Genomic DNA, 24272 nt, shown 5'->3' on the forward strand with positions numbered 1-24272 from the left:
CCAATGTCTTTTGCTTCTAGCTGTTTTTTTTTTAAACACAGCTTAATTTTATTAGTTTAGGATTTTGTTTTAGAAGGAACATAAATTATTTTTAATATGACTTTATAAATAAAGGGATTGCCCGAGCGTGGCATTTCAAGAGGCAATTTTGCTTTCTTTGACCACACACAGGGCTCTTTCTCAAGCTGGGATGGGATCATGGATCCCCGTGCGCAGTCTCAGAAAAATGGTGGCTGTGTAATGAACCACCCCAAACACAATGGTTGACACAATGACTACTATTTCTCATGTGACAAGAAGAGTTCAAAGTTGCATCAGAAATGGTGTGGACATAGGAAGGGGTGGAGAATTGGGAGCTCACACCCCTGTACCAAGGTTTAAGCCTTGGTTAAAAATTTCTGTTTTTCATTCTTTGAGAACATATGACTGTCATACGAATTCAGTTGTCTGTACTTGTATTTATGGTCAGGTTCTTACAAAGAATGGCCTTGAGTGAGTATGTTCAGTTTGATTTATTTATTTGGTCACATGTGTACTTGCTAATTGTTTGTAGAGTTAAATCCTTTCTAACTTGTTCGTTGCATCACAATGACTAGCTGCCATCACATATCATGGTTATCTTTCACAGGCTTTCATAGCCATAGACAGGCAGAAAGGTCTACAAGCTGAAGTCCACTAACGGCTGCTATAGGAACTGGGTGTCTGGTGTTGTGTCACAATTTCCTCTGTGATAAAACCATCCATCTTGGAAGGAAGTTCATTAAAACAAAACTTTCCAGAGGTGAAAAATTCTATCCAGACAGAAAACTTGTTTTCTTCAGGAAGTAAGCAATTCAAAAACTTCAGGAAATTCCTGAAACTGACCAGATTTTCTAGGCTGCTCTCCCCTCAAGAATGTTTAAGTTGTAAGGACTCTGAAAGACACTATGACCAACAGGACAGCCTGGAAGATGCAGAAATCAGCTGAGTGACTGAGAAGAGACTCAGACCACTGGGACTGCCTTAAAGAGATAGTCTCCAACCCACTGAGTTGTCTGCGGGCTACGCAGAAAGCACCAACTTTCCAGCCTTTGGGGGCTGCCACTCACACTGAGTTGGGCTTTGGGTGATGCAGCTGTCTTTGAGTTATTTCTGCTCTGGTATATCCCCTCACTTATATTCCTTTAAAAAACCCCAGTGGTTGGCCTTTGGTGGTGTCCATTCTTTGATCTGTTATGAACATGTATGTTCACCTGTCAACAGGAATGACACTATACAAACCTGACATTTAAGGGAGGTTTTATCAAGCCAGCATCTGCTGAGACAATCTCAAGCACCATCTACTCAGGGCTGGAGTAACCAACAGGGAGGGGATATGTATGAGGCATATGAGAACTCATTTGACCACCCAACTCAGAGACCCCAGCCAGATAAAGGCTGTACCTGCTTCTGCTAAGGAGAGGTAGGACCATAGGCATCCACCCAGGATGTTCCTGGAAAGCTAGGAGCCACAGATCCACTTTGAAGTAGAAAGATGTCAGCTCCTACAGCTTTCCATAGTGGGTTTGCTGCACCTCTGGAGGCATGAACCCTGAACCCTTCATAGTGGATGCCAGTGCAATTGATCAATGTGTAATGATTTTTACTGTCATCTCTATTGCTATGTCATTAGCTATCTTGAAAATGACATCAGGGGCTAGGGATTGTAGCTCAATTGCTAAAGTGCTTGCTTAGTCTGCACACTATCATGGGTTCAATTCCCAGCACTATATAGACCAGGCATGATGGCAAGTGCCAACAGTCTTAGAATTCTGGGGTGAGGGCAGAGGGATCAGAAGTACAGGGTAATATTTGAGCTACAAAGATTGTTGATGAGCTAGAAAGTGAAGTTGATGTAGCATGGGGAAGGCTCAATCTGCTGGAAATGATTGCAGCAGGCATGACTAAGTTTAGACCCATGCCAGATATATTTTCTGATAATTTCCTGGTCTGTTGAACACACAGGAAACAAGTATAATAGTTATATTCACAGTTCAAACTATATAAGGTTGTCCTTGAAGGTTGGTCAAGCAAGAAATAGTACAATAACCACAGATGATTTGACAGGCCTTAGGAGATGTAATCATATCCAGAAAGTGATTGTATGTATAGGTGCTCTTCATATTTTAAATTTTAGAGACATTTTCATTTATTTAACAGCTTTAGACGTATAGAAAAGTTCCAAGATAGTATAGAGAGTTCAATGACCAACTTGTCTCATTTACTATCATGTTATATTATTTATTGAATGATCTTTGTCACAGTTCAGGAAGCAAAACTATCTATCAACTAGAGCCCATATATTCCCCAGGTCTCCTTAGATTTTTTTCTTATCCAGAATCTCACCAAAGGAATGTTACATTTAGGTGATACCTTTGAAGACCGGCAGTTTCTTCTCCCAGACTTTCTTTGGTTTTAATAACCTTAGTAGTTTTGACAAATACTGGTCAGGAATTTTGTAGAATGTCATTAGGGTTTCTGTGATTTTTTTTTTGCATTTTCAGTATTTCTAGAGACTTATGATTGTTTACTTTTTCAAACATTTCCCTCCAAAATGTATGACTGGAAAATACGCCATAACATGTGCTTATGAGCTGCAGTTTTTATCAGAGCAAACTGGGAATCATGGCTGTCATCCTATTCAAACTTAGGAGACTGATGGGAGGTAGGAGGGAAGGAGGGAGGGAGGAAACCTCCACAGAGTTTAGATAGCAATCTCAGTGTGTAAACTGTATGCCACTGAAAAGGAGCCAGCCATCAGCCACACCCTCTCATCCCCCAATTCTGACTTAAGAAAGTCAATAGTTCTTCCCCCCAAGACAGTCAGCACTAATTACTAAGTTTCCCCACAGAAATAACCTTAAAAGTATAAGCCAGAACAATAATCAAACTTTCAATGAAACATGTTTTCTTTCTTTCTTTTCCAAAGGAGTAACGTCCAAATTCAGGAACAGAAAGAAGTGTGTTCTATTGGTCTGCAATGTCTGGTACCACAGGAGTGTTACAGAAGAGCTGTTGTGGACTTAAGTAAATCAGACTCTACAAGGTAGAGTTAATCAAGCCACCATTTAGAAGCCTGCTCTATTGTTACAGCAAGAATGAAGTTCCTAAGCCCTTAAGTACTAGGTAGGAACTCTGGAGTGCTCAACAATACCAGCAGCAATGGAAGTGGCACAACATTTAGCTCAACAAGAAAAGACAATACTCAGCATACCCCTTGGAGCTCAATATTAAAATATTAGTATTGGAATGCAGACAGGCCAGAAAACATGTTCTGTGAACAGAGAAGTACTCACGGTGCTGGCCAGCTCTAGATAGCTTCCGCCTGTAGAGGTGCCAAAATTCGGGGCGTGTGTGAGAAGCTTGTGGAGCACAGCCTGCTGAGGCAAAGAGCTTCCGCCATACTCCAGCAGCTTCTGGAGGGGCCGCTGGCTCTGCAAGTCCGGGCTCTGGAGATCCCTGGCACCAGAATCATCCTCCCAGCTCTCCCTGGCTGCTGACAAAGCACCTAGTCCAAGAGAGGCGGGGAAAATAAAAAGACATTTCTTTCATTAGCCTGTGGGTGGTCAGGAAGCAATGATTTGAGGCTCCTGAGTCTTCCCTGTGCCAGCATCTCAGAACACATGTGCCTCCCAGGCTGCCTGCTGAGCACTTTCTCTTTCAAATTGACACAAGGGAAGCCTGAAGGTAAAAGCAATTTTAAGTAAAGGATTCGGAAATAGCTATGCAATGAATACACATGCCCTCCCCAACACAAAAACTTAGGGGGTAGGGGTGGGGAAGCACAGGAAAGCCAAGTAAGAAAAGAAATGCAGACCAAACAAAGCCACATCTGCCTGTGATTTGCACTTGGTTATTATGTTGACTTAGTGCTTGCTGGGGATTCTGAGGAAGAAGGAAAGAAATGAAAGAGAAGACACAAGGGATAGGCTTAACCAGGACTTCCTAGTGCCTATGTCCTCTCCCCTGGATGGAGCTGGGCACTGTTGGTAATAGATGCAGCCACACAGTTGAGTGGTAATAGACTATGGGCAGACTGACAAGTCTCCCTTCCAGGTCTTCACATAAGCTTCTCAGTGTGATCTCCCTACACCCTTTTGCCTTCTGGTAGGGTTCAGGTGGGATTTGCCCTTGGGAAGCCACTATAGTTCATATGGTAGAGCCACAAGATGAAAGATGCCTAGGGAGTAGTATGCTCATGCTAGCTGCCCTGTGGTTCTACTCTATGTGAATAGGAATGCAGCTTCTATTGCAGGGGTTCTCCACCTTTCTTTTTTGTTTTTGTTTTTTGTTTTTTTTGAGACAGGGTTTCTCGGTATAGCCTTGGCTGTCCTGGCACTCACTTTGTAGACCAGGCTGGCCTCGAACTCAGAAATCCGCCTGCCTCTGCCTCCTGAGTGCTGGTATTAAAGGCGTGCGCCACCACACCTGGCTGGTTCTCCACCTTCGTAACACTGTGAAGTTTTAATACAGTTCCTCATGTAATGGTGACCCCCCCCCAATAATTTTGTTGTTACTTCATAACTGTAAATTTGCTACTGTTGTGAATTATGATATAAATATCTGTGTTTCTGATGGTCTCAGGCAACCCCTGTGTAAGGATCATTTGACCCCCAAAGGGGCTGAGAACCACTGTGTTTTATGTACCTTATTTATGTATCGGTTAGAAGACTTTAGTATTACCCATTACAACAGATTAAAATCTAATGGTACTGATGATTGTAATACAGTCCAAAAGTGGAATGAAGGGCGGAGCTAGAGGAGGAGTTAAAACCCTAGGCTTCCATTGTTGCCTTTGCTAGAAGAATCAGACTAGGAGAAAATCCTGCTTCCTCAGATTGTTACTTCAGAACAGAAATCCCTTTTAAGTACATGTGATAAGTGGAACAACTGTCTTCGCTGCAAAGGAGGCTGGGAAAGTTTTACAGAAAGGTAGGACTTTGTTAGGTAAGTCTTTTTTTTTTAAAAGATTATCTATCTATCTATCTATCTATCTATTTATTTAATGTATGTGAGTATACTGTAGCTGTCTTCAGACAAATCAGAAGAGGGCATCAGATCCCATTACAGATGGTTACAAGCCACCGTGTGGTTGCTGGGAATTGAATCCAGGACATCTGGAAGAGCAATCAGTGCTCTTAATTGCTGAGCCATCTCCCCAGCTCCAGGTAAGTCATTTTAAAACAAAGGAGACATGTTCACAAATGTTGGGTGGCAGATACATGATGAAGGTTGACAAAGGCACAGTGCAAGGTACTAGGGATTCAGTAGGAAGCATGCTAAATTGTACCTCCTGACTGTGGAGTTTGGAACCTTTTGATTTTTGATTTTTGATTTTTTCTAGCCCCATTCACTTCGACCCTGCTAGCTCCATCCCTACTTTCTCCTGCCATATTTATTTCATATATGTGGGTACACTGTCACTGTCTTCAGACACAACAGAAGATGGCATCGGATGTCCATTACAGAAGGTTGTGAGCCACCACGTGGTTGCTAGGAATTGAACTCAGGACCTCTGGAAGAGCAGTCAGTGCTCTTAACCAGTGAGTCATCTCTCCAGCCTGAGTTGGCAATCTTTAATATAGGACTTTCAGTTATAACAAAAAAAGGATTCAAGCAGACAAAGTTATATTGTGAAATGAGAATATAAGCAGACTGTTCTGTAATTTGAGTACCATGACGTGTGGCAAACTGCAAATTGTGTACTGGAGCTTCAGACATGAATACACAATCTTCTTTTTGTGGATTATTGGTAAAGTTAATCAATGTGATTTGGAAAACTGTCTTCATATGATTTACCACTACTGTTCTCTGCTTATCATAAATAAGTTTGACCCAAAAGTTCCATACAGTGCTGTATGACTAGATGTACCAACCATTTTGAATCGAAGAATACAGTACTCTTGCCATGTTTGTTCAGGGTCTGTTTCACTGTATCTTTGTTCTAGGTAATGGTGGTACTCCAATTAAACCTACAGCCTAAGTGCCAGGCTAACAGTCCAGCATTGAGCTATGTTTCTATCCTTCAACATCTATTTTAGTAAACAGCCTATCATCTATTTTTTTTTTATGTGATGAATATGTTGTCATCAGACACACCAAAAAAGGGCATCAGATCCCATTACAGATGGTTGTGAGCCACCATGTGGTTGCTGGGAATTGAACTCAGGACCTCTGGAAGAGCAGTCATGCGCTTAACTGCTAAGCCATTTCTCCAGCCCTCAATTATTAATATTTAAAGATTTTATTTATGTGTATGTATTTGCATGTAGACATGCTTACAATGCCATCACTAGTCAGGAGAGTGCAGCAGATCCCTTGGGGCTGGAGTTAGTGGCACTTGGAACCAGAAGTGAGTGCTCAGAACCAAATTCAGGTCCTCTGCAGGAGTAACAAGTGCTTGTAATCATTGGGCTATCTCTCTAGACCCTACCAGTTGTTTTTACAAGAGAGGTTTTGCTTCAATACAGATTTCAAATAATCTGTCCTTTTTCCTCTCTCTTTTCTTCTCTGCACTTTGTTAGTTAACTGATTACCTCAGGGTGTTTGTTTGTTTTGTTTTTGTTTTTGCTGTGGCCCCAACAATATGAGGCAGGAAACTGAATGAGATCAGAGTTGAAGAGTGGCTCTCCTCTACTGGAGTGAATCTCAGGTGGACTTCACATATGACACAGATACACATAGAGGTCTTCTTTCTTCTTACATCCACATTATCCCTAGCACTGCACACAGGCCTGTGATACATCACACCTTTAATAAACATTTAGTGAACGTACTGCTGAATTATGCATAGCTGTAGTGCCCCAGGGTTTCATCCTTTAATCCGGAAAAGCAAATCTGTACTACTTTAAAATATCAAAATAAATAATACACGCATTTTTTGCTTTATGGCAACTAAGAGCCTCACTTTAAAATAAAATATAATAGTATTGGGATGAGCCAGCCAAGGGAAGCATAAAGTATGCCATGTTGTAGGTCCCAGCCCAGTTGCTAGTAAGTGTGTCTAACTGCTTCATGTTCATCAGCAGATCAAAAGGCCTTAACCATTGGTCCATACTTCTGCTGAAGTGATCCTGAGCAACTCGGATATCCTGCTAAGGAGCAAGTCAGTCAAAATGCATCCATGTGGCATAAGAAAGGAAAGTCACATAAAATACAGCAGACCACTGCCTTTATCTTTGTTCACATTAGATTTCCTTAGAGAAGGAGTGCCATTCTCAAGACAAAACTTAGCCATTCATTTGGAATTATTTAACTGAAAAACGTCAAAAGAAAAGGTGTGATGCCATCTTTCTGGCCTTGGTGTGCATGACTCTCCCTTTCCTCCTGGTCACTTGTCTCCCTTCCTCCCATCCTTTCTGCTCGATTGTCACTCAACAGATAGAAGCAATAGTAAACTACTAATTCAATTAAAAATAGAAATCTTGGTTTTTAAAGAGCTTGGCTTGTGGTGAGAGGCTGAAGCGGGTTTTCAGGCATGTCTGGGCATTGGGAGTATCCCCTTCTTCCTCCACAGCAGTTCACTCTTTCACAAGACATTGTCACTCATCCTACAGTGCCAGCAGAAGAACCCTTTATTCTCTCTGGAATTCCTGTTTGTGTATTGACATGAATGTTCTTTCCCCACAGCAGCTGCTGCTTGTGAGAAGGAATTTGGTAAATGGACCATTAGGCTACAACTCTCCAAGTTCTTAATATTTTAATATTTACCAGAACTGTTAAGTCAAATAACTATGAGTGATTTTAGACTGGATGGCATCCAACCTAGTTGCTAGACTAAGAGGTCCCATGGAAATCCCCCAAACAAATCAGACTCTTTCTTGATCTTCCCAAACTGACAGAAAAACCCCATTGCTGAAGGCAACATCGACACAATTCATTGACCATGGAGAGGTCAAGCTGACACCAACATAGAATCTTCATTCCAATGTTCTGGTGTCTTTGGTATGGGAAGGTACTCTGCAGGTTACCAAAGAGAAACATAAATACCAACCTGGCCACAAACCCTTTGATGTACAATTCTGTTATGACTGGAAAATATGCAAGGGCAATGGTGGGACAAAGCTTGTGCAAGTAGCCAACTAAAGTCTGATGGGGATTAAGGCCTATACCTGATACTGCGTGGGTGACCAAAAACCTAAGACTAGATAGCTCAGGGATATAAGGTAAAAACAAATACTACTGGTCCAAAAAAAAAAAAGTAACAATAAAATGACTCCTAATGATATTCTGCCAAACTTATAGATAAGTACTTTATTCAGTCATTATCAGAGAACCTTTATCCTGCAGCAGATCTGAATAAATACAGAGACCCACAACCAAATATTACATACACAGTGAGACCTTGGAACACATCCTTAGGTGGGATTTCTCCATCAACTTCTCCCCTCCAAACCCTTGGAAGGGGAGGCAGAAAGAGTGTAAAAGCCAGAGGGGATGGAGGACACCAGGAAACAAGGCCCTCTAAAGCAACGTGACTAAAGCTTGTGTGAACTCACAAAGACTGAGGCAGCAGGCGCTGGGCTTGCATGCATCTGTCCCAAGTCCTTTGTGTGTATTATTGTTTCCACTTCCGTGTTTTTTATGAGCTCATAAAAGAGCGTGTAAAAGAGTGGGCCTCTGATTCTTGTGCTTTCTCTTGGGCTCTTTTCCTTCTTTTGGTTTGTCTTGTCCAACTTTAATAATCTGGGTTTTTGTTCTATCTTAGTATATTTTACTTGGTTATATTTTGTTGCTATCTCTTAGAAGCCTGTTCTTTTATAATGAGAGGCAGAAATGGAGTGGATGCAGATAGGATGATGGGAGGTGGGGAGGAACTGGGAGGAGTAGAGAGAGGGGAATCTAAAATCAGGATGTGATATATGAGACAAAAAATATCTTCAATAAAAGGGAGATAAAGTGTGATCTTACTATGATGTGGATTGTGTTCAACATTTGTAGGTCGGTCAACTCAGGAAGAGAATGGTACGTGGACAGATGAGCATTCTTGCATAAAATGGCGCATACCCCACTGGCCATATGTAGCCAAATGGACTGGCACAACCCTGTTGAGATACAAATCACTCAACCTTTACTCCACATGCAGAAGGGGAGAACCAGAACTATTTCATGAACGCGTATGAAGTGTCAACATTTACTGCTGCTTGGATTGCTTTTTATATTGTCTCACGTGTGATAGCATCTGAGGACTCTCAGTCTTTCCTTTTGCTTTTCTTTTTTCCTGTATGTTGGGATCAAATCTAGGGCCTTACACTTGCTAAATCAGTGCCCTATCACTGAACCACACACTATGCCTCCCTTCAGTTTTAATTTTTTGTTGTTTTTTTTTTAATTAACATTTTTTTCACTAAGACTAACCTCCCATTTAACATGTATACTTGGTTAATAGACATTATCCTTGGTTTATTAAAGCAGAAATGGGCAACATTCTTTCATTCATTTGTACAAAATGTTCAGTCTATAACAACCCCTGAGCAGCGGCTCTCAAAGCAGGAATCTGACTGTATGGTATCCCTAGACTGAGGTCCAGTGACATCTCTGTGTGTGCAAAACCAAAGGAAGCCATCTTATCAGCCATCGCAACTCTGCAGGGCTCTCTGGTGTTAGAGCTATGTGTATTCTTTACAACAGTAGTAAGATGGAATATTGAGTGTAATTAAAAAGTGTAAATGTTTTGTTAGTCAGAAAAGCACAGGGGTGGATATACAGCTCAGTGGTAAAGTGTGAGCTTAGCAATTGAACTCTGGGTTCAATCACCAGAGGCCCTGTCCCCTCAGAAAAGAAAGGAAAAGCAAAGAGAGCAAGAGTCAGTTTGACGTGTTTATAAAATGCAGCTGGGAAAGTCCTGCTCTGGGAGAAAGCTGGAGCAGAAAGAATGTGGAGCACTGCAATCCTTGCCCTGTCAGCACTTGGCAGCTACGTGCTAGTACTCTAATCTCATCTTCAAAATGCCACCCAGGTTGGGCTTCAAGGCCTGCAATTACTGTGCTCATTCACCAAAGGCATTCTGCCACCTTCTCAGCACACCTCCGTTGGTGTGCTTAAATTCACCTTAAAGACAATAACAGCAAGCCTGACTACATGCAAAGCAATTTATAGACATATATAATCTTACTCTGTCCTATAGTCTCTGAATAGCAATTCTCTTTCCAATGTTTAAAAGAAGACATTTTTCTTTAACTTTAATTTTATGGACAATTTTCTCATTTTTTTTTGGAGTCATGATTAAAGAATTAATTGGGAGTTCTGTCAGGTGTGGTGACCCATGACTGTAATCCCAGCACTTGGGAGGCAGAGGTAGGTGGGTCTCTAAGTTCAAGACTAGCCTGGTCTACATAGTGAGTTCTAGGACAGCTAGAGTTATATAGAGATAGCCTGTCAGAAGGAAGGAAGGAAGGAAGGAAGGAAGGAAGGAAGGAAGGAAGGAAGGAAGGAAGGAAGGAAAGAAGGAAGGAAGGAAGGAAGGAAGGAAGGAAGGAAGGAAAGAAAGAAAGAAGGAAGGAAAGAAGGAAGGAAGGAAAGAAGGAAGGAAGGAAGGAAGGAAGGAAGGAAGGAAGGAAGGAAAGAAAGAAGGAAAGAAGGAAGGAAGGAAGGAAGGAAGGAAGGAAAAAAAGAAGGAAGGAAGGAAAGAAGGAAGGAAGGAAGGAAGGAAGGAAGGAAGGAAGGAAGGGAGAGAAGGAGGCAAGGAGGGAGGGGGGATAAGGATAGAATTAGGTTAAAGTCATATGAGAACTTGATCAAGCCATTCAACTTTTATGACAGTTTCCTTGCTTTTAAATAAGGGTTGCCGAAATCAAATGAAAACATGTGGAGAAATAAGGCAATATCCGTAAATGTTAATAGTTATGTGGTCACATTTATCCCAGTCCATTTTAGGCACAGTGGACAGAGACATGGGAGACAGGAACATGCTCAGCTCCAGCCAGGTAGGTGCTCCGGATACTAATTCTTGTGAAGCAGAGACTTTGACACCTACCCAATGCCTGAAATATTAAACAACGATAAATAGTAATATAACTAAGTGAAAATAACCCACTATGCCAGGGACAAAAGTTATGCACTCTGATTATGGACTATTCCATGAATATGTCCTGAGGCTGGTGAGATGGCTCAGCAGGTAAGAGCACTTGCCACCTGGCCTGATGACATGAGTTCAGTCCCTGAGTATCACATGTAGAAAGAGCTGACGCCTGCAAGTTGGCCTCTGACCCATACACAACCATACATTTACACACACACACACATACATGGGCAAATAAGTGTAAGTAAAAACCAGTGTTTGGGTTCTGGGTCGGATAGACTTTGCTTCCTTGTACTACTTGGGCAACTCTTAGGGAGGTCACCTTTCCTGAAGTGGAGGCTACCTCAATGAGGGACATGCCCAATTCCATGATGGTGGCAGCTTAGAAGCCAGGAAGATGTGGCAGACATACTGTTCAGTGGCCAGGACCCCTCTACCTTCCTTCCTGTCCATCCTTCAGGTGAAGGCTGGTTTCTCCCATCCCAGTGCAGGAAGAAGACAGTACAATATCTTAGGGACCTGATGCCTTTATTAACAGTACCATGTGATGCTGAGTACAGGTAGTGGTAATTTATCTTTCAATTATGTGAGTGGTTCAAAGAATATTGCTTTATGTATGACCTTCAGTGGCAAGAAAGGAAATCCTTTCCCCCCAAGCCCCAGAAGTAGCTACCTGTCCAACCAGAGCTAACACAAGAGGAAGAATTACAGAAGAAGATGAACAAATTGGCTTCGAGGTGTCAGACTTCCCTGTCACAACATGCTTACTGTGCCTTGATAGCAAAAGCAGCAGGAAGGTGCTGGGTCCACTCATGGATCAACACAGAGGTTGCTCATTTATTAAATTCAATCAATGCTTAGGTTCCTGGTTCTCACAAAGGACACAGGGCTGCCCGACCTCAAATTTGATTGCAAATCCAGGTAAATTATCTAGACTTCTGTGCCTGGGAGAAGGGATAGATAAATATTGCTTATTTATTCTTTTCCAGAACACACAGACATAACAAAATCCACTCAAAGCACTTGCTTTGTTACTGAGACGTTAACAGCTTCACCTCTCTAGTGTTAAGTTAGTTTCTTTGCCCTGGGCTAGCTTTATACCGGCACTCATTGGTGTCCTATTCTGACTGTGGTTTGTCTCATGGATTCTTGCTAGAGGCAATGTCCAGAGTGTCAATGTAACCGTGGAAATAGAGTGAGAGATGTATTATTAGGAGCTTCAATCTCTCCTCCTCCATCTCCCTCATACTGCTAATGGGTGACAAGAAAGAGAAGCCAGGAAGTGCATTTTTCACACTGAAGTGTGTTTATTGCACCACCGCCATTAGTGGATTTTTTTAAACATCCCGCTGTGCACCAGCAAGTTCTACAATCCTTGATTTGCTTCTCCACAGGCTTGGGGTGGGGGGATGCTAATGGGAGGGCTTTCAGAGAGACAACTAGAGGGGCAGCTGGAATAAACACTTTATAATTCTCTCCCAGCTACAGCTTCTATTGTTCTCATCTGCACCAAATTTAATATAAAAGGCGAAGCGTGTGCCCTTTGGCAGTTAATAATTTAGTTATGGAAGCACAGCTGAGGCTAGCATCTTTAACCTTCTACAAAACAATTAAAATAATATTCAGCAGCTTATTATCTTGGCTTGTCTAAACTAGATGAAGGAAATAAACAAGAGGGTTGATTCAGGGCTAAAGAATTCAGAGGAAACTTTAGGGGAAGAGTGTTACAAAGAAGAGCCTAAAGCACAAAGAACTGTTAATTGAGTTTTTCTTGAACAGAACAGAGGCTTAGTCCCTTAAGCTCCTGAACTGGTTTGGGATATTACATGCAATTTCTCTTTCTCTCTTCCTCTCTTCCTCTCTTCCTCTCTTCCTCTCTCTCTCTCTCTCTCTCTCTCTCTCTCTCTCTGGATGGCTTAGCTATTGGGTAAACCTCGGTGTCATTCTTTGAGCTACCTTTGATGGGAGGGTGTGGATAGGGACGTGGCTCACCCAGACTTGCTCGCTGTGAAGAGAAGCATGCCATACGAGCTCTGGCTGGCACACCCAGAGGACCTGCCCTACTTCTTGGCTGAAACTCAGCCTAATCCTCATGGCAACTGCCAGGGAGGAAAATATGTAAATAGAAATTTACAAATGATTCCAAGTCCAGCTTTATAGCAAAAAAAAAAAAAAAAAAAAAAAAAAAAAAAAGCTATTATTCTTTATTCCTGAAAGTTTTTTTTTTCCTCATTTGCTTTCCTAATGGGGTGGATTATATCACTTAAGTATATAATAATGTAAATGCTAACCACTTTACATTTCCAACAGTAGAAATGTATGGCACCTTGTGTATACCCTACTGTTTATGATTCACTAGCATTTGTTTATAATTTTTATATCTCAGTTGAAAAGTAGAGTTGCTTTGTAATTTTACTCCCTCACTGCATCCTTGGGGAAACTGAGCTTTTTCTCTTTCCTTCCTTTTCTCTTTCTTCCCCTTTCCTCTTTCTTTCTTCCCCTTTCCTCTTTCTTCCCCTTTCCTCTGTCTTCCCCTTTCCTCTTTCTCCCCCTTTCCTCTTTCTCCCCCTTTCCTCTTTCTTCCCCTTTTTTCTTCTCCTTCCCCTCTCCTTCCCTTCCCTTTCCCTTCCTTCCCTTTCCTTTCCCTCCTTTCTCCTCCTCCTCCTCTTCTTCCTCTCTCTCTCTCTCTCTCTCTCTCTCTCTCTCTCTCTCTCTCTCTCTCCTGAGACAGGGTCTCACTATGGAGCTCTAGTTTGTCCTGAAACTTACTATGTAGACCAGGCTGGCCTCAAACTTAACAGAGATCCTCTGCATCTGCCTCCAAGTGCTGGGATTAAGTGCTGGGATTAAAGGCGTGCACCACCATGGAGTTTTGGTATTAAGATGTGTGTGAGTCTGCACAAAAGTGCAATTACTTGTTCATTAAGCCTTAGGTTAAGATTGAAGCTGTCTGAACCTAGTGTTTCCTTGTGGGACGATTTTTTTAAAATTGCTATTACAATTTCATTTGTTGTTATAGATTCCCTCAGATTTTATATTCTTTAATGAATTACTTTTATACTATTTTTTTTTCTGATAAACATGCCCGTTGTAGTCTCCCCTCCCCTAGCCTGAAACCTGCTTGCTCAGGGGTGGAGCTTCCTGCTCATTCGTTCTGCCACGCCCACTGCTGGAACCTGCGGAGCCACACACGTGCACCTTTCTACTGGACCAGAGATTATTCGGCGGGAATCGGGTCCCCTCCCCCTTCCTTCATAACTAGTGTCGCAAAAATAAAATTTGAGCCTTGATCAGAGTAACTGTCTTGGCTACATTCTTTTCTCTCGCCACCTAGCCTCTCTTCTCTTCCAGGTTTCCAAAATGCCTTTCCAGGCTAGAACCCAGGTTGTGGTCTGCTGGCCGGACACAACAATTGGCGAACCAACGCGGGACTGAGAAACGGCAAAGGATTTTTGGAAGAGACGCTGCTGGTTCGGAGCTCCATAAAATAAAGGATAAGGGAAATTCATACCGGAGAAGGTATGGGCTAAGCTGAGACAGCGTTAAACCCGAGGGCTGGTTCACTTAGGTTCAGCAGTGAGGAGCTGGGTATCAGGCGGTAGGCCGTAGCTCTCCGAAGCTACATGAGGTGTGAGAAAAGAAAGGGTTTATTAAAAGGAATAGGCGGATTGCCCCAGTTAATAAAAAATGCATCATAAGGGAGGAAAATGTCCCAAAAAGCAGAGAGAAATATCTCTCTGGGCCTTATAGCAGGAGTACTCTGTTCCCTTTTGTGTCTTGTCTAATGTCCGGTGCACCAATCTGTTCTCGTGTTCAATTCATGTATGTTCGTGTCCAGTCTGTATGAATGAATGTTCTATGTTTTGTGTTGGATAATAAAGATGGTATAAAAAACTTTATCTGCAAAGCTGCCACGTGTTTCAGCCAGGAATCAGACACGTGGCGAGAGGGCCCCTGCTGGAAAAACTGTTCGTTTTAGGAAATAAGGGCGAGTGCACAGCCTCTAAGTTTCAGAGTAAAAAAGCTAATAAATGGTTCATGATTAATGTGTTTGACAATGGTAAAGTGTTTTTTATTTTTATGGTTGTAGCTACAAAAATTATTATTCTCTGATTGGTCTAAATGTAACTGCTTCATTTGGTTCTTTTTTATTGGTAATGTGCTCTGAGTGTCTTCACATTCAGTTCATAAGTTGTTGGTTAAGATTAATAATTGTTACATTGCTACAGATGGTTAGTGTTAAATTTGATAACTCAAGTTTAGAGTCCTTCCGACACATGGCATAAGGCAGCCCAAGAGGCTGGGTCTCTAAAGATATTTCTAGTTTAGGTAATAATTAATGTGGTTCGTATCCTAAATAGTAAAATTTAAAATAAGATTTAAAGCAATGTCTTTTTATTAAAGCATTAAAGCTTGCTTTAATAGGTATTCATAGGTATTAATTGACATCCAAACTTTGTAATATGATAGTAATGTTTCTAATATTGATTTTAAAGATAATAAATTGTTTTAAACTTGGGTTTTGCTTTCCCAAGGTTACAGGTATTATCCTAACCTTGCACAAAAAACTTAAAAATTATGGTTAAAACTGCTATTGTTCCATTGACTGCAGCTTGCAGTTTGATTTCAAATTTAAGATCTTTAATTCACCTGTATACTGTAATTAAGATAATTACAAGAGTAATCATCTTATGAGAGCGCTCATACAGCTCACTTCATACAAAACTGTGACAGAGTTATCTAGTTATGTTTGTCTTTGTAAATAGATTAGACAAACAGTTTGGTTATAGTTGCTGCCTGGCAGGAAACTGCAGTACGGGCAATTTTTTCACAACACTAAAGTTGTGAAGAACGTTTTAACTGTAAGTCATCTTAAGAAAGAGTATCATAATTTAGAGGCGTAGACAGTTATATTGTTTCTCTAGAATCGGTCCTTATTACAGGAGGGCCAAGATGCTCAGATTAAAAAGTATTTTACGTTTGAGTCAATGCAGGGCTCTGGGCAGCCCCAGAGCGGCTTGTGGCCTTTCTTTTGTTTTGCAAACAGTGCCTGAGAAAGATTTTTCCCTGTGTTCAAGAGAAATTCTTTTTAACAGTGTTACAGATCTATTCAGATGTTTAAAATAATGCTTAAATTCAAAGAGTTTTGCTTCTAGTGAACTGTAATCACTAGAAAATTCTGCCTCTAGGTACAATATCCTTTTATTACTTAGGGTTTTAGTTTACTACAAAAGTTTCTACAAAAAATAAAGCTTTTATAATTGTTATTAATTGGTAATTAAAAATTGGTTGTGCCCAAAACAATTCTTTGGCCAGAAAAAACATTATTGTAAAGTCATTTTTCTCATCCTCCCAGCCAATCGTTGGCCCATGTGGGCCCAACTAGCTTCTGTGGGGCGGAGTCTTAAGACACAGTTTCCCCTGTTCCAGCACAGATGATCTAGTTGTGTGCTGTAGATGGTGTTTTAAAATGCTGAACAATCAAACCTTAATTTGTATATTAATAGTCAATGCCATATCTCTGAGCTCGCAATTGCTTAAATTGTTCATCCCTCAGATACTATTCTCAAATTTACAATTGCTTATGCATATTTCTAGTTAATAAATAAATTATGCTCATGTGACTCTTAATAACTTTGCAAGCCTTCTAGTTACAACTGCTCCTTAAGAAAATTGATTGAAAGTGCAATTAGTCACTGCCCTTTACAGCCAAGTATTTAAAATATTTTGTCAACTAGTTATTAATTCAAAAGTTTAGGTATTATAAAATTTTAAAACTTTAACTTCTTAAAAGACAAAAAAGAGAGAAATTGTATCCCCGTGCATACTATTTAGTGCATTCCCATGCACACTATTAAAGTCTTACCTTTATTTTCAAAATCTAATATTTTAATGTCAAGAGTTTAATAAATGCTTTATAGTATCTTAAAGGGATCTACTTATTGGCTTATAGATTAATCCTAAAACAACTACCTTATTAGAAAAGGGAAAAACAGGTTTTCTCCACAGAACGCTGCAGAAGCATATTAGTAAATTCGTGTGACGAGCTGGTAGGTAAGTTGACTCATGTCCTGATTTAATTGACTAAAAAACTAAATTAAATTCATGTTTTAGATCCATCCTTACTTGTCATTTTTCCAGTTTAGACTAGCTTCTAGCCTTTTAACTTTATGGCAATAGTACATCAGAGACTGTATATTCAGACTTAGTAAAATTAGTCATTTAATAGAGTCATAATGATTTTTCTCTTTTCTTCAGTGTGACCAGCCATTCTAACTCAATCTCAGACTGGTCTAATATTCAGTCCAATGTTAGAGATTCCTATATTCTAAATTACCTAGCAAAGTTAATTCAGAGCACATCCCCCACTTCCCCTAGATCCCTAACCTCAGAAGGATTGCTGGCCTTACAGCTAGTGGAAAAAGCTATTAAAGAGCAATTGGTCACTTAATACATTGGTAAAATAGAAGGACCCCCTGACTAACAAATGGAAGGGTCCAGATCCAGTTCTAATTTGGGGTAGGGACTCAGTTTCTGTTTTTTCACGAGATGAAGATAGAGCGCGGTGGCTGCCAGAGAAATTAATTTGTTAGATGAACACAGATTCTAAATCTTCTAAAGTATCACCTTGAGGACTAAAATTCCTCTTTTGCTTAAAAGTCGGCTTGAGGACTCAGGCTCTGAAAAAAGCTACTCTCTGAGCCAGCTCCCGACAGGAGGCCAGAGACTAGCCTCAGCTTTACAATTTGCATTTAAATAAAGTACCTAGACTTCCCCAAAAGAAGTTCTGCTTTCCTACTTTCTCACTGTCCGAGATTTTGTCTTTCAAGCAGGTAAATCAACATTCTCGAGGCGGACCAGCGGATGTGCATCCCCGCCCCCTAGAGCACACAGGTGGCTCCTTTATCTCCTTTCCAAGGACATTTCCAGCACGTGGCTTTCAGTCTGAGTTAAAAATTAGGTTTACCAAGAGGGCTAGAAAAGTAGATATTTCTATATTAATAAAGATTGGTTTTTATTTTGATAGACAGGCTTAGTCCCTTAGCTGACCTCTGCCTTTTCACCCTTGCTGTTACTGCAAGGTGTCCTTAGGCTGTGGAAAAAACAGGGATGAGGAGAAACGACTTCCAGCTCCTATTTTAGCCACAAATCGTGGTGTTACTAACGACATAATTCTTGCTTAGGCTTTGCTAATTCTGAGGTTGATAATTCTCCTTTAGGAGCTGCACAGCACTCAGAACTGTGCATACTGGTTTGTGATTGTACAAATTCAGTATGGGCATCGCTTGGTGCAGAGGTACTGCAAGGGAAGGTCCGGCTTGACCATTTCTGAGTTTCCTGTGAGATAAACCCGGTTTAAAAGAGGTTGGTATCATATTTTGGTTAAAAATCAAAAATATTTTCCGGCTCTACCTCGCCTCCCCAAAAGATACCCAGAGCCACATGTGTGGGTTTTACCACTACCCACGGGAGGAATCGGGTCCATGTCCACCCAAGCCAAGGTTAAAAGCCCACTCATCTACGGATGAGAAAATCATTTGATCACCTCAGTTAAGCGTTGCCTTATTTAACTTAATCAATAGGGGGGAGAGAGATTGGAGACGTACTATTGAAAGGGCAAGCCCTTCACTGCCTCCCACCCAAATAAAAGAGCCGGTCGAACTCCTTCTCCCTGTTTCCCACCTATCATCCAAAAAAGCGGAGAAATATCAACTTAGTGTTATTATAGTGTATTTCACATTTGTTCAGTCAAACTTAGCCAGAGTTCCAACGCCCTACTTAAAATTCAACTAGAAAGTTACCTACCAAGTACTAATTAGCATTATAAAGTCAGAGCCTACAGCTCCAGGCTTTTCAGTTAGTTGTTCACTAAGATAAGAAAGGACAGTCTTAGCCTTATACAGTTTACCATAAGAAAAGTTAAGGAATCCCATGAAAGCAAGTTTTTTCTTTAGCCCTAGATTCCAGGCAGAACTATTGAGCATAGATAATTTTCCCCCCTCAGGCCAGCTTTTTCTTTTTTTAAATTTTGTTAATAAAAGGGAGGAGATGTAGTCTCCCCTCCCCTAGCCTGAAACCTGCTTGCTCAGGGGTGGAGCTTCCTGCTCATTCGTTCTGCCACGCCCACTGCTGGAACCTGCGGAGCCACACACGTGCACCTTTCTACTGGACCAGAGATTATTCGGCGGGAATTGGGTCCCCTCCCCCTTCCTTCATAACTAGTGTCGCAACAATAAAATTTGAGCCTTGATCAGAGTAACTGTCTTGGCTACATTCTTTTCTCTCGCCACCTAGCCCCTCTTCTCTTCCAGGTTTCCAAAATGCCTTTCCAGGCTAGAACCCAGGTTGTGGTCTGCTGGCCGGACACAACAGCCCGTGTCTTCTAACATTTTAACAATGTTTTTAGAAAGCTACTCACAATATTTCCTTTGTGGTTCATGATTGTGGCACACACACGTTTCCATTCAGTTATCAGTCCTGGTCTTCTAATGGTTACCCTCCATCCCAGCCCCACCTGCCTTTAACAATGTTTTGTGCTCGGCAGCATAGTATACAACTATAGAATCAGCTGCCTGGGAAACTGAGGCAACAGGATGCAGGAGTCAAAGAAAAGCCCGAGAAATTAGACTGTTTTACTCCCCCGAAATAACAAGGAAATTGTGTCTTTTCTTTTTTAACTTTAGTATTTTTCCCAGAAAGTATTTTTTATCAAATTCTTAAGTAACCAACTTTACTTGTTTTTATGCCTGATTTAATTTATTTTTCTTATCTTTATTATATGTTTTCTACCATTTTGTATTTATTTTGCCATCAACTTTTTTCTTTTCTTTTTTTGGAACGGATGCTTAACACTTCCTTTTGCAGATAATCCTGAGCCATTATATGGGAGCTGGGAGGCAAACCCAAGTCCTCTGCAAGACAGTGGATGCTCTTAAGCACTTAGCCATCTTTACAGCCCTCTGTTATTTGGGATTTAAAATGGAGGGCACAGGTATTTTTAGAGTATTACACTGTGAGGATAAAAGTTACTTAACATAAAAATAACCCACACAATTCCTCAATGAAAGCAACCTCTTATTCTCCTTTTTGCAGTTCACAGTTGCATATTGTGGGCCATCTGTGTGACCATGAATTTAGAATGTGCTCTGCCCTGGCATCCCTCAGGAGACTCTATTTCAGTAGGGAGAGGTAGGGTCCCACAAGTCCCATCACAGTCCATGATGGGTCATGGACAGACCCAGTTTGTGCAGGCCTACTGCAGACAGTCACAGCTGCTGTGGGATCGCAAATGTATTAGCTGTGTCTTGTCCAGAAGACAGCATTGTATAGTCTTTCCTCCATCTTCCAACTCTTACAGGCTGTCTACTCCTCCTCTGAGATGATCCCTGAGCCTCAGGGAGTGATAATAAATGTCTCATTTATACCTGAGCACTCAACAGTCACTTGCTCTCACTTACCTTGAACATGTACGTATGTTTTTTCACTGCCATTGATTGGAAAGAGAAGCTTATCTGATTAAGGCTGAGACCATCATTTTTATTAATGGGCACAAACATAACTATTTAGAAGGTAGTTAGGTAACTTAACAACTTAGTTGGACAGTAGTAGGTTCCCCAGCTAGAGCCTAAGACCCCCTAACCAGGGGATTTTGGTTGCGTTTACATTACCAGGAGTGAATTCCCTCTTGTGGGGCAGACCTTATGTCCAATCAGATAGCAGAAAGTTACCCCTATAATGTCTGTGCCGTTATCACAATGATGGGAACATCTTACCTGGTAGCTTGTTTTAGTTAATAGGGAAGACCATTGATAGCTTTTATAGCCAAGCTGCATACATAGCATCTTTCAGCTTATGAAAATGAGGGAGCTGGGAGAAAACTTCCAACTCAGTTTCAGTTTGATGTCTCCAAAGTGTGTGTTATCTGTAAGCAATTGAGTCATACCATCTAGTCTAATGGGCACCCAAGAACAATGGCTATAGCCTGTATTGTTTTGGAGCCTTTGGGGTCTCCCTGGCCAAAAGTCATAGGCAGAGACATCTCATACTTGGCGCTGAGATTTAATTTTAAAACATAGCATCTGAGATAAACATTATCCAAACAATGCCCAGTACCTCCCTTCAAATTCTTTTATTTATTAATCAATCTATTTTGAGTGTGTGTGTGCATGTGTGTATGTGTGTGTGAGAGTGTGTGTGTATGTGTATGTGTGTGTGTGTATGTGTGTGTGTATGTGTGTGTGTATGTGTGTGTGTATGTGTGTGTGTGTATGTGTGAGTGTGTATGTGTGTATGTGTGTGTGTTTATGTGTGTGTGTATGTGTGTATGTGTGCATGTATGTATGTGTGTGTGAGTGTGTATGTGTGTGTATATGTGTGTATATGTGTGTCTGTGTGTGTGTGTGTGTGTGTGTGTGTACATGTGCACGCATGCCACAGCGCACACATGGACATCAGAGGGATAACTTGCAGTAGATGATTCTCTTTTTCTACAATGTGAATTCTGGTAATTAAACTGATGTTATCAGGGTAAAGCGAGAGGCTTTACCCACTGAGCAGCCGTTTGTCCCCAACTGTGCTAGGTAGGTTTTTTTTGTCAACTCAACATAAGCTAGAGTCATCTGAAAGAAATGAACCTCAACTGAGCAAATGTGTCCTTAAGATCAGGGCTATCAGCAAGCCTGTAGGGCATATTTTTAAGTACTGATTGATGAAAAAGATCCTAGCCCATTGTTGGTGGGGGCATTCCTGGGCTGGTGGTCCTGGGTTCTGTAAGAAAGCAGGCACAGGCTGAACAAGCCATAGGAGCAAGCCAGTAAGCAGCACCCGTCCATGGCCTCTGCATCAGCTTCTGCCTCCAGATTGTGCCTTGTTTAAGATACTGTCCTGAGCTCCTTCAATGATGGATAGTGATGGAATTTAAGCTGAATAAATCCTTTCCCCCTCAAGTTGCTTTGGCCGTGGTGTTTTATTGCAGCAATAGGAACCTTAACTAAGACATCAACTTAACAATTAGATGTTTTAATAGAGGTTTTCAAATTGTCTGTTTTTACACAGTTTTCCTACACATCCTTGGTTTTGGGTAATGCCCCCTGTGAGCCTTGCCTGTCCCTGCCATTGTTTAGCCCTTTCTTCTAACATTCTCCCCACTCTATTTCATATCACATGTGACTTACCATGGCCTCCCTAAGGCCTCTTCTTCCCCATTCAACCCAACATGATCCTTTCTTGTTCTCTGGCCTCTACGAAGACTCAGCTTAAGCATAGAAATCGAACAATAAGCATTTTGTCCTTTTGGGCCTGGCTGTAATATTTCAGAATCATTCCCATCTTTGTAAAACTTCATTCTCCTTAAGCATTCAATCCCCACATTAGTTGAAAGCCCTCTGGCTGATTCTATTTCTTAACTATTATGAATACAACAGCAATAAGCATGGATGTGCAGGAATCTCTACTGTGGGATACAGAGACTTTAGACTTCCAGAAGAGTAAGATATACATGTCAATCATTCATAAGCTATACAAGCTGTGGTATTTTTTATATCATCCCAGACCACAACAAAGTAAAATATAAACAAAATAAAAACAATAAAACAAAACTGGGATGTGCTTGAAAACTACAAATATTTTTTAATGTTTCTTATTTTGTTATTAAAGCAACCAAATGGGTAAAACTTAAGATTGTTCTGACTCTTTAGGAGTCTCAGGTAGCATTTCTACAGACAAAGTTCTACATAGAAATTCATAACACACATACACACACACACACACACACACACACACACATATCACATGTGTGTATTTTTAAAAGCCCCCAGTTCTAGGGTTTTGTTCATATGGCAGAAAACATGGGGAGAAAGAACACAACAGTGTGGCAGGAGGAAGATTTCTATATTAGGAGCCCAAGTCCTATTCTTGCTCTTTTCCTGCCCCTGCCTCCAACAGCTACGACCTAAGAAATTAGGTTGTTCTCTACACTATACACAGGCTGAAACCCAAAGGTGTTTCACAGAGCTTCTAAATCTACTTCTGTAATCAAGGACAACATGTATCGAGATCTGAAGTCATAGACATCAAAGATGGCCCTATAAACACCAGGAAAGAAACCTGTCATGCTAATTTTTGCATGAAAAATAAAAAAAAGGTTTAGAATTGACGGATATGCATCTGAGATGAGACCTTAGTGCACATGCAAGGTACAAGATTCAATGATACTTAACTAACTACAGGCAAACATGTTTTTCTTGTATGCGGCAAACAAAAATGGATCAGCTGGAAGTCGTACAAAATTCTTCCAAAACAGCTATGTAAATTGCACTGACTTAAACAGTCGCTTACTAATGCTCTTTCATCTGTGTTCTCCAAAGAATCTGCAGTCCTCTTTTGGGAGATAAGAAGGAAGCAAAATAAAACCTTCCTGAGGCTTAGCGATTATACGGTGACTGGCAGATTCTCCAGAAGGAACAATGGACAATGGAATAGTCTAGCCAAACCAAACAGTTTCTGTGAGCAGACCTAGCCTTTATCTCAGCCAGCAATCACTTTTCTTCCATGAAAAGCATCTAACAGTATGCCAAGTTGTATCACTGCCACTGAAATTGGAATGGCTCCAGCAACCCAGAAAACCAGTGACACTTAATGAATTGCTTCAGCTAAATCATGATGGGAAGAGAAAAGAGGTGAGGAGTTTTATTGTGTTCCTTGTGGTTCAAAAGATCTCATCAACACAGCTAAGCACTGGTGGTGCCCTTCATGCCAGGTCCACACCTGAGATAAACACACCTGGGCTCTCAGGAACTTTTCCTCTTCTGCTGGCTAAAACAAAGGCCGTTAGGAAACAGCTTTTTTTTTTTTTTTTTTTTTTAAGGGGATCAAAAGGCAAGCAAGCAGCAAGCAATGAGAAACAGGCTGGAAAAAGGCAGAATGAGATGAGATGTGGTACTGATTTGTACTGCTGGACACATCATTTTAAAAGAATTTAGATGGCTACAGACAAAATTAAACCACACAAGAAAGTAACCTACCAGACATTTGTAAAGTATTTGCCATCTCAAAGAATAGTGAGACTCCAGTAATCTCAGGGTGCTTTCTCAGAAGTTAAAAAAAAGAGAGATTTATTTTTTCCTTCATAAATATTGCCCTATAATTTCCCCTGTTCTGCAGTGAACACAACGTGTAGAGATATCCAGTATACCACCAATGAAATCGGATGTCATAAATACAGAGTCTAAAGCTC

General features: G+C 41.0%; 1 protein-coding gene across 1 annotated transcript in view; it reads right to left on the reverse strand.

Annotated features, from left to right (window-relative positions):
- Mcc (mutated in colorectal cancers) overlaps nt 1-24272 on the reverse strand; it is a 387123-nt gene that overhangs the window by 296091 nt on the left and 66760 nt on the right. Inside the window, exon 3 of the mRNA NM_001085373.1 lies at nt 3315-3526. Within this exon, the coding sequence (NP_001078842.1) occupies nt 3315-3526 (212 nt within the window). The remainder of the gene's footprint in view (nt 1-3314; nt 3527-24272) is intronic.

The sequence above is a fragment of the Mus musculus genome, chromosome 18 (genome assembly GCF_000001635.26).
Source record: "Mus musculus strain C57BL/6J chromosome 18, GRCm38.p6 C57BL/6J".
Classification (NCBI taxonomy): domain Eukaryota; kingdom Metazoa; phylum Chordata; class Mammalia; order Rodentia; family Muridae; genus Mus; species Mus musculus.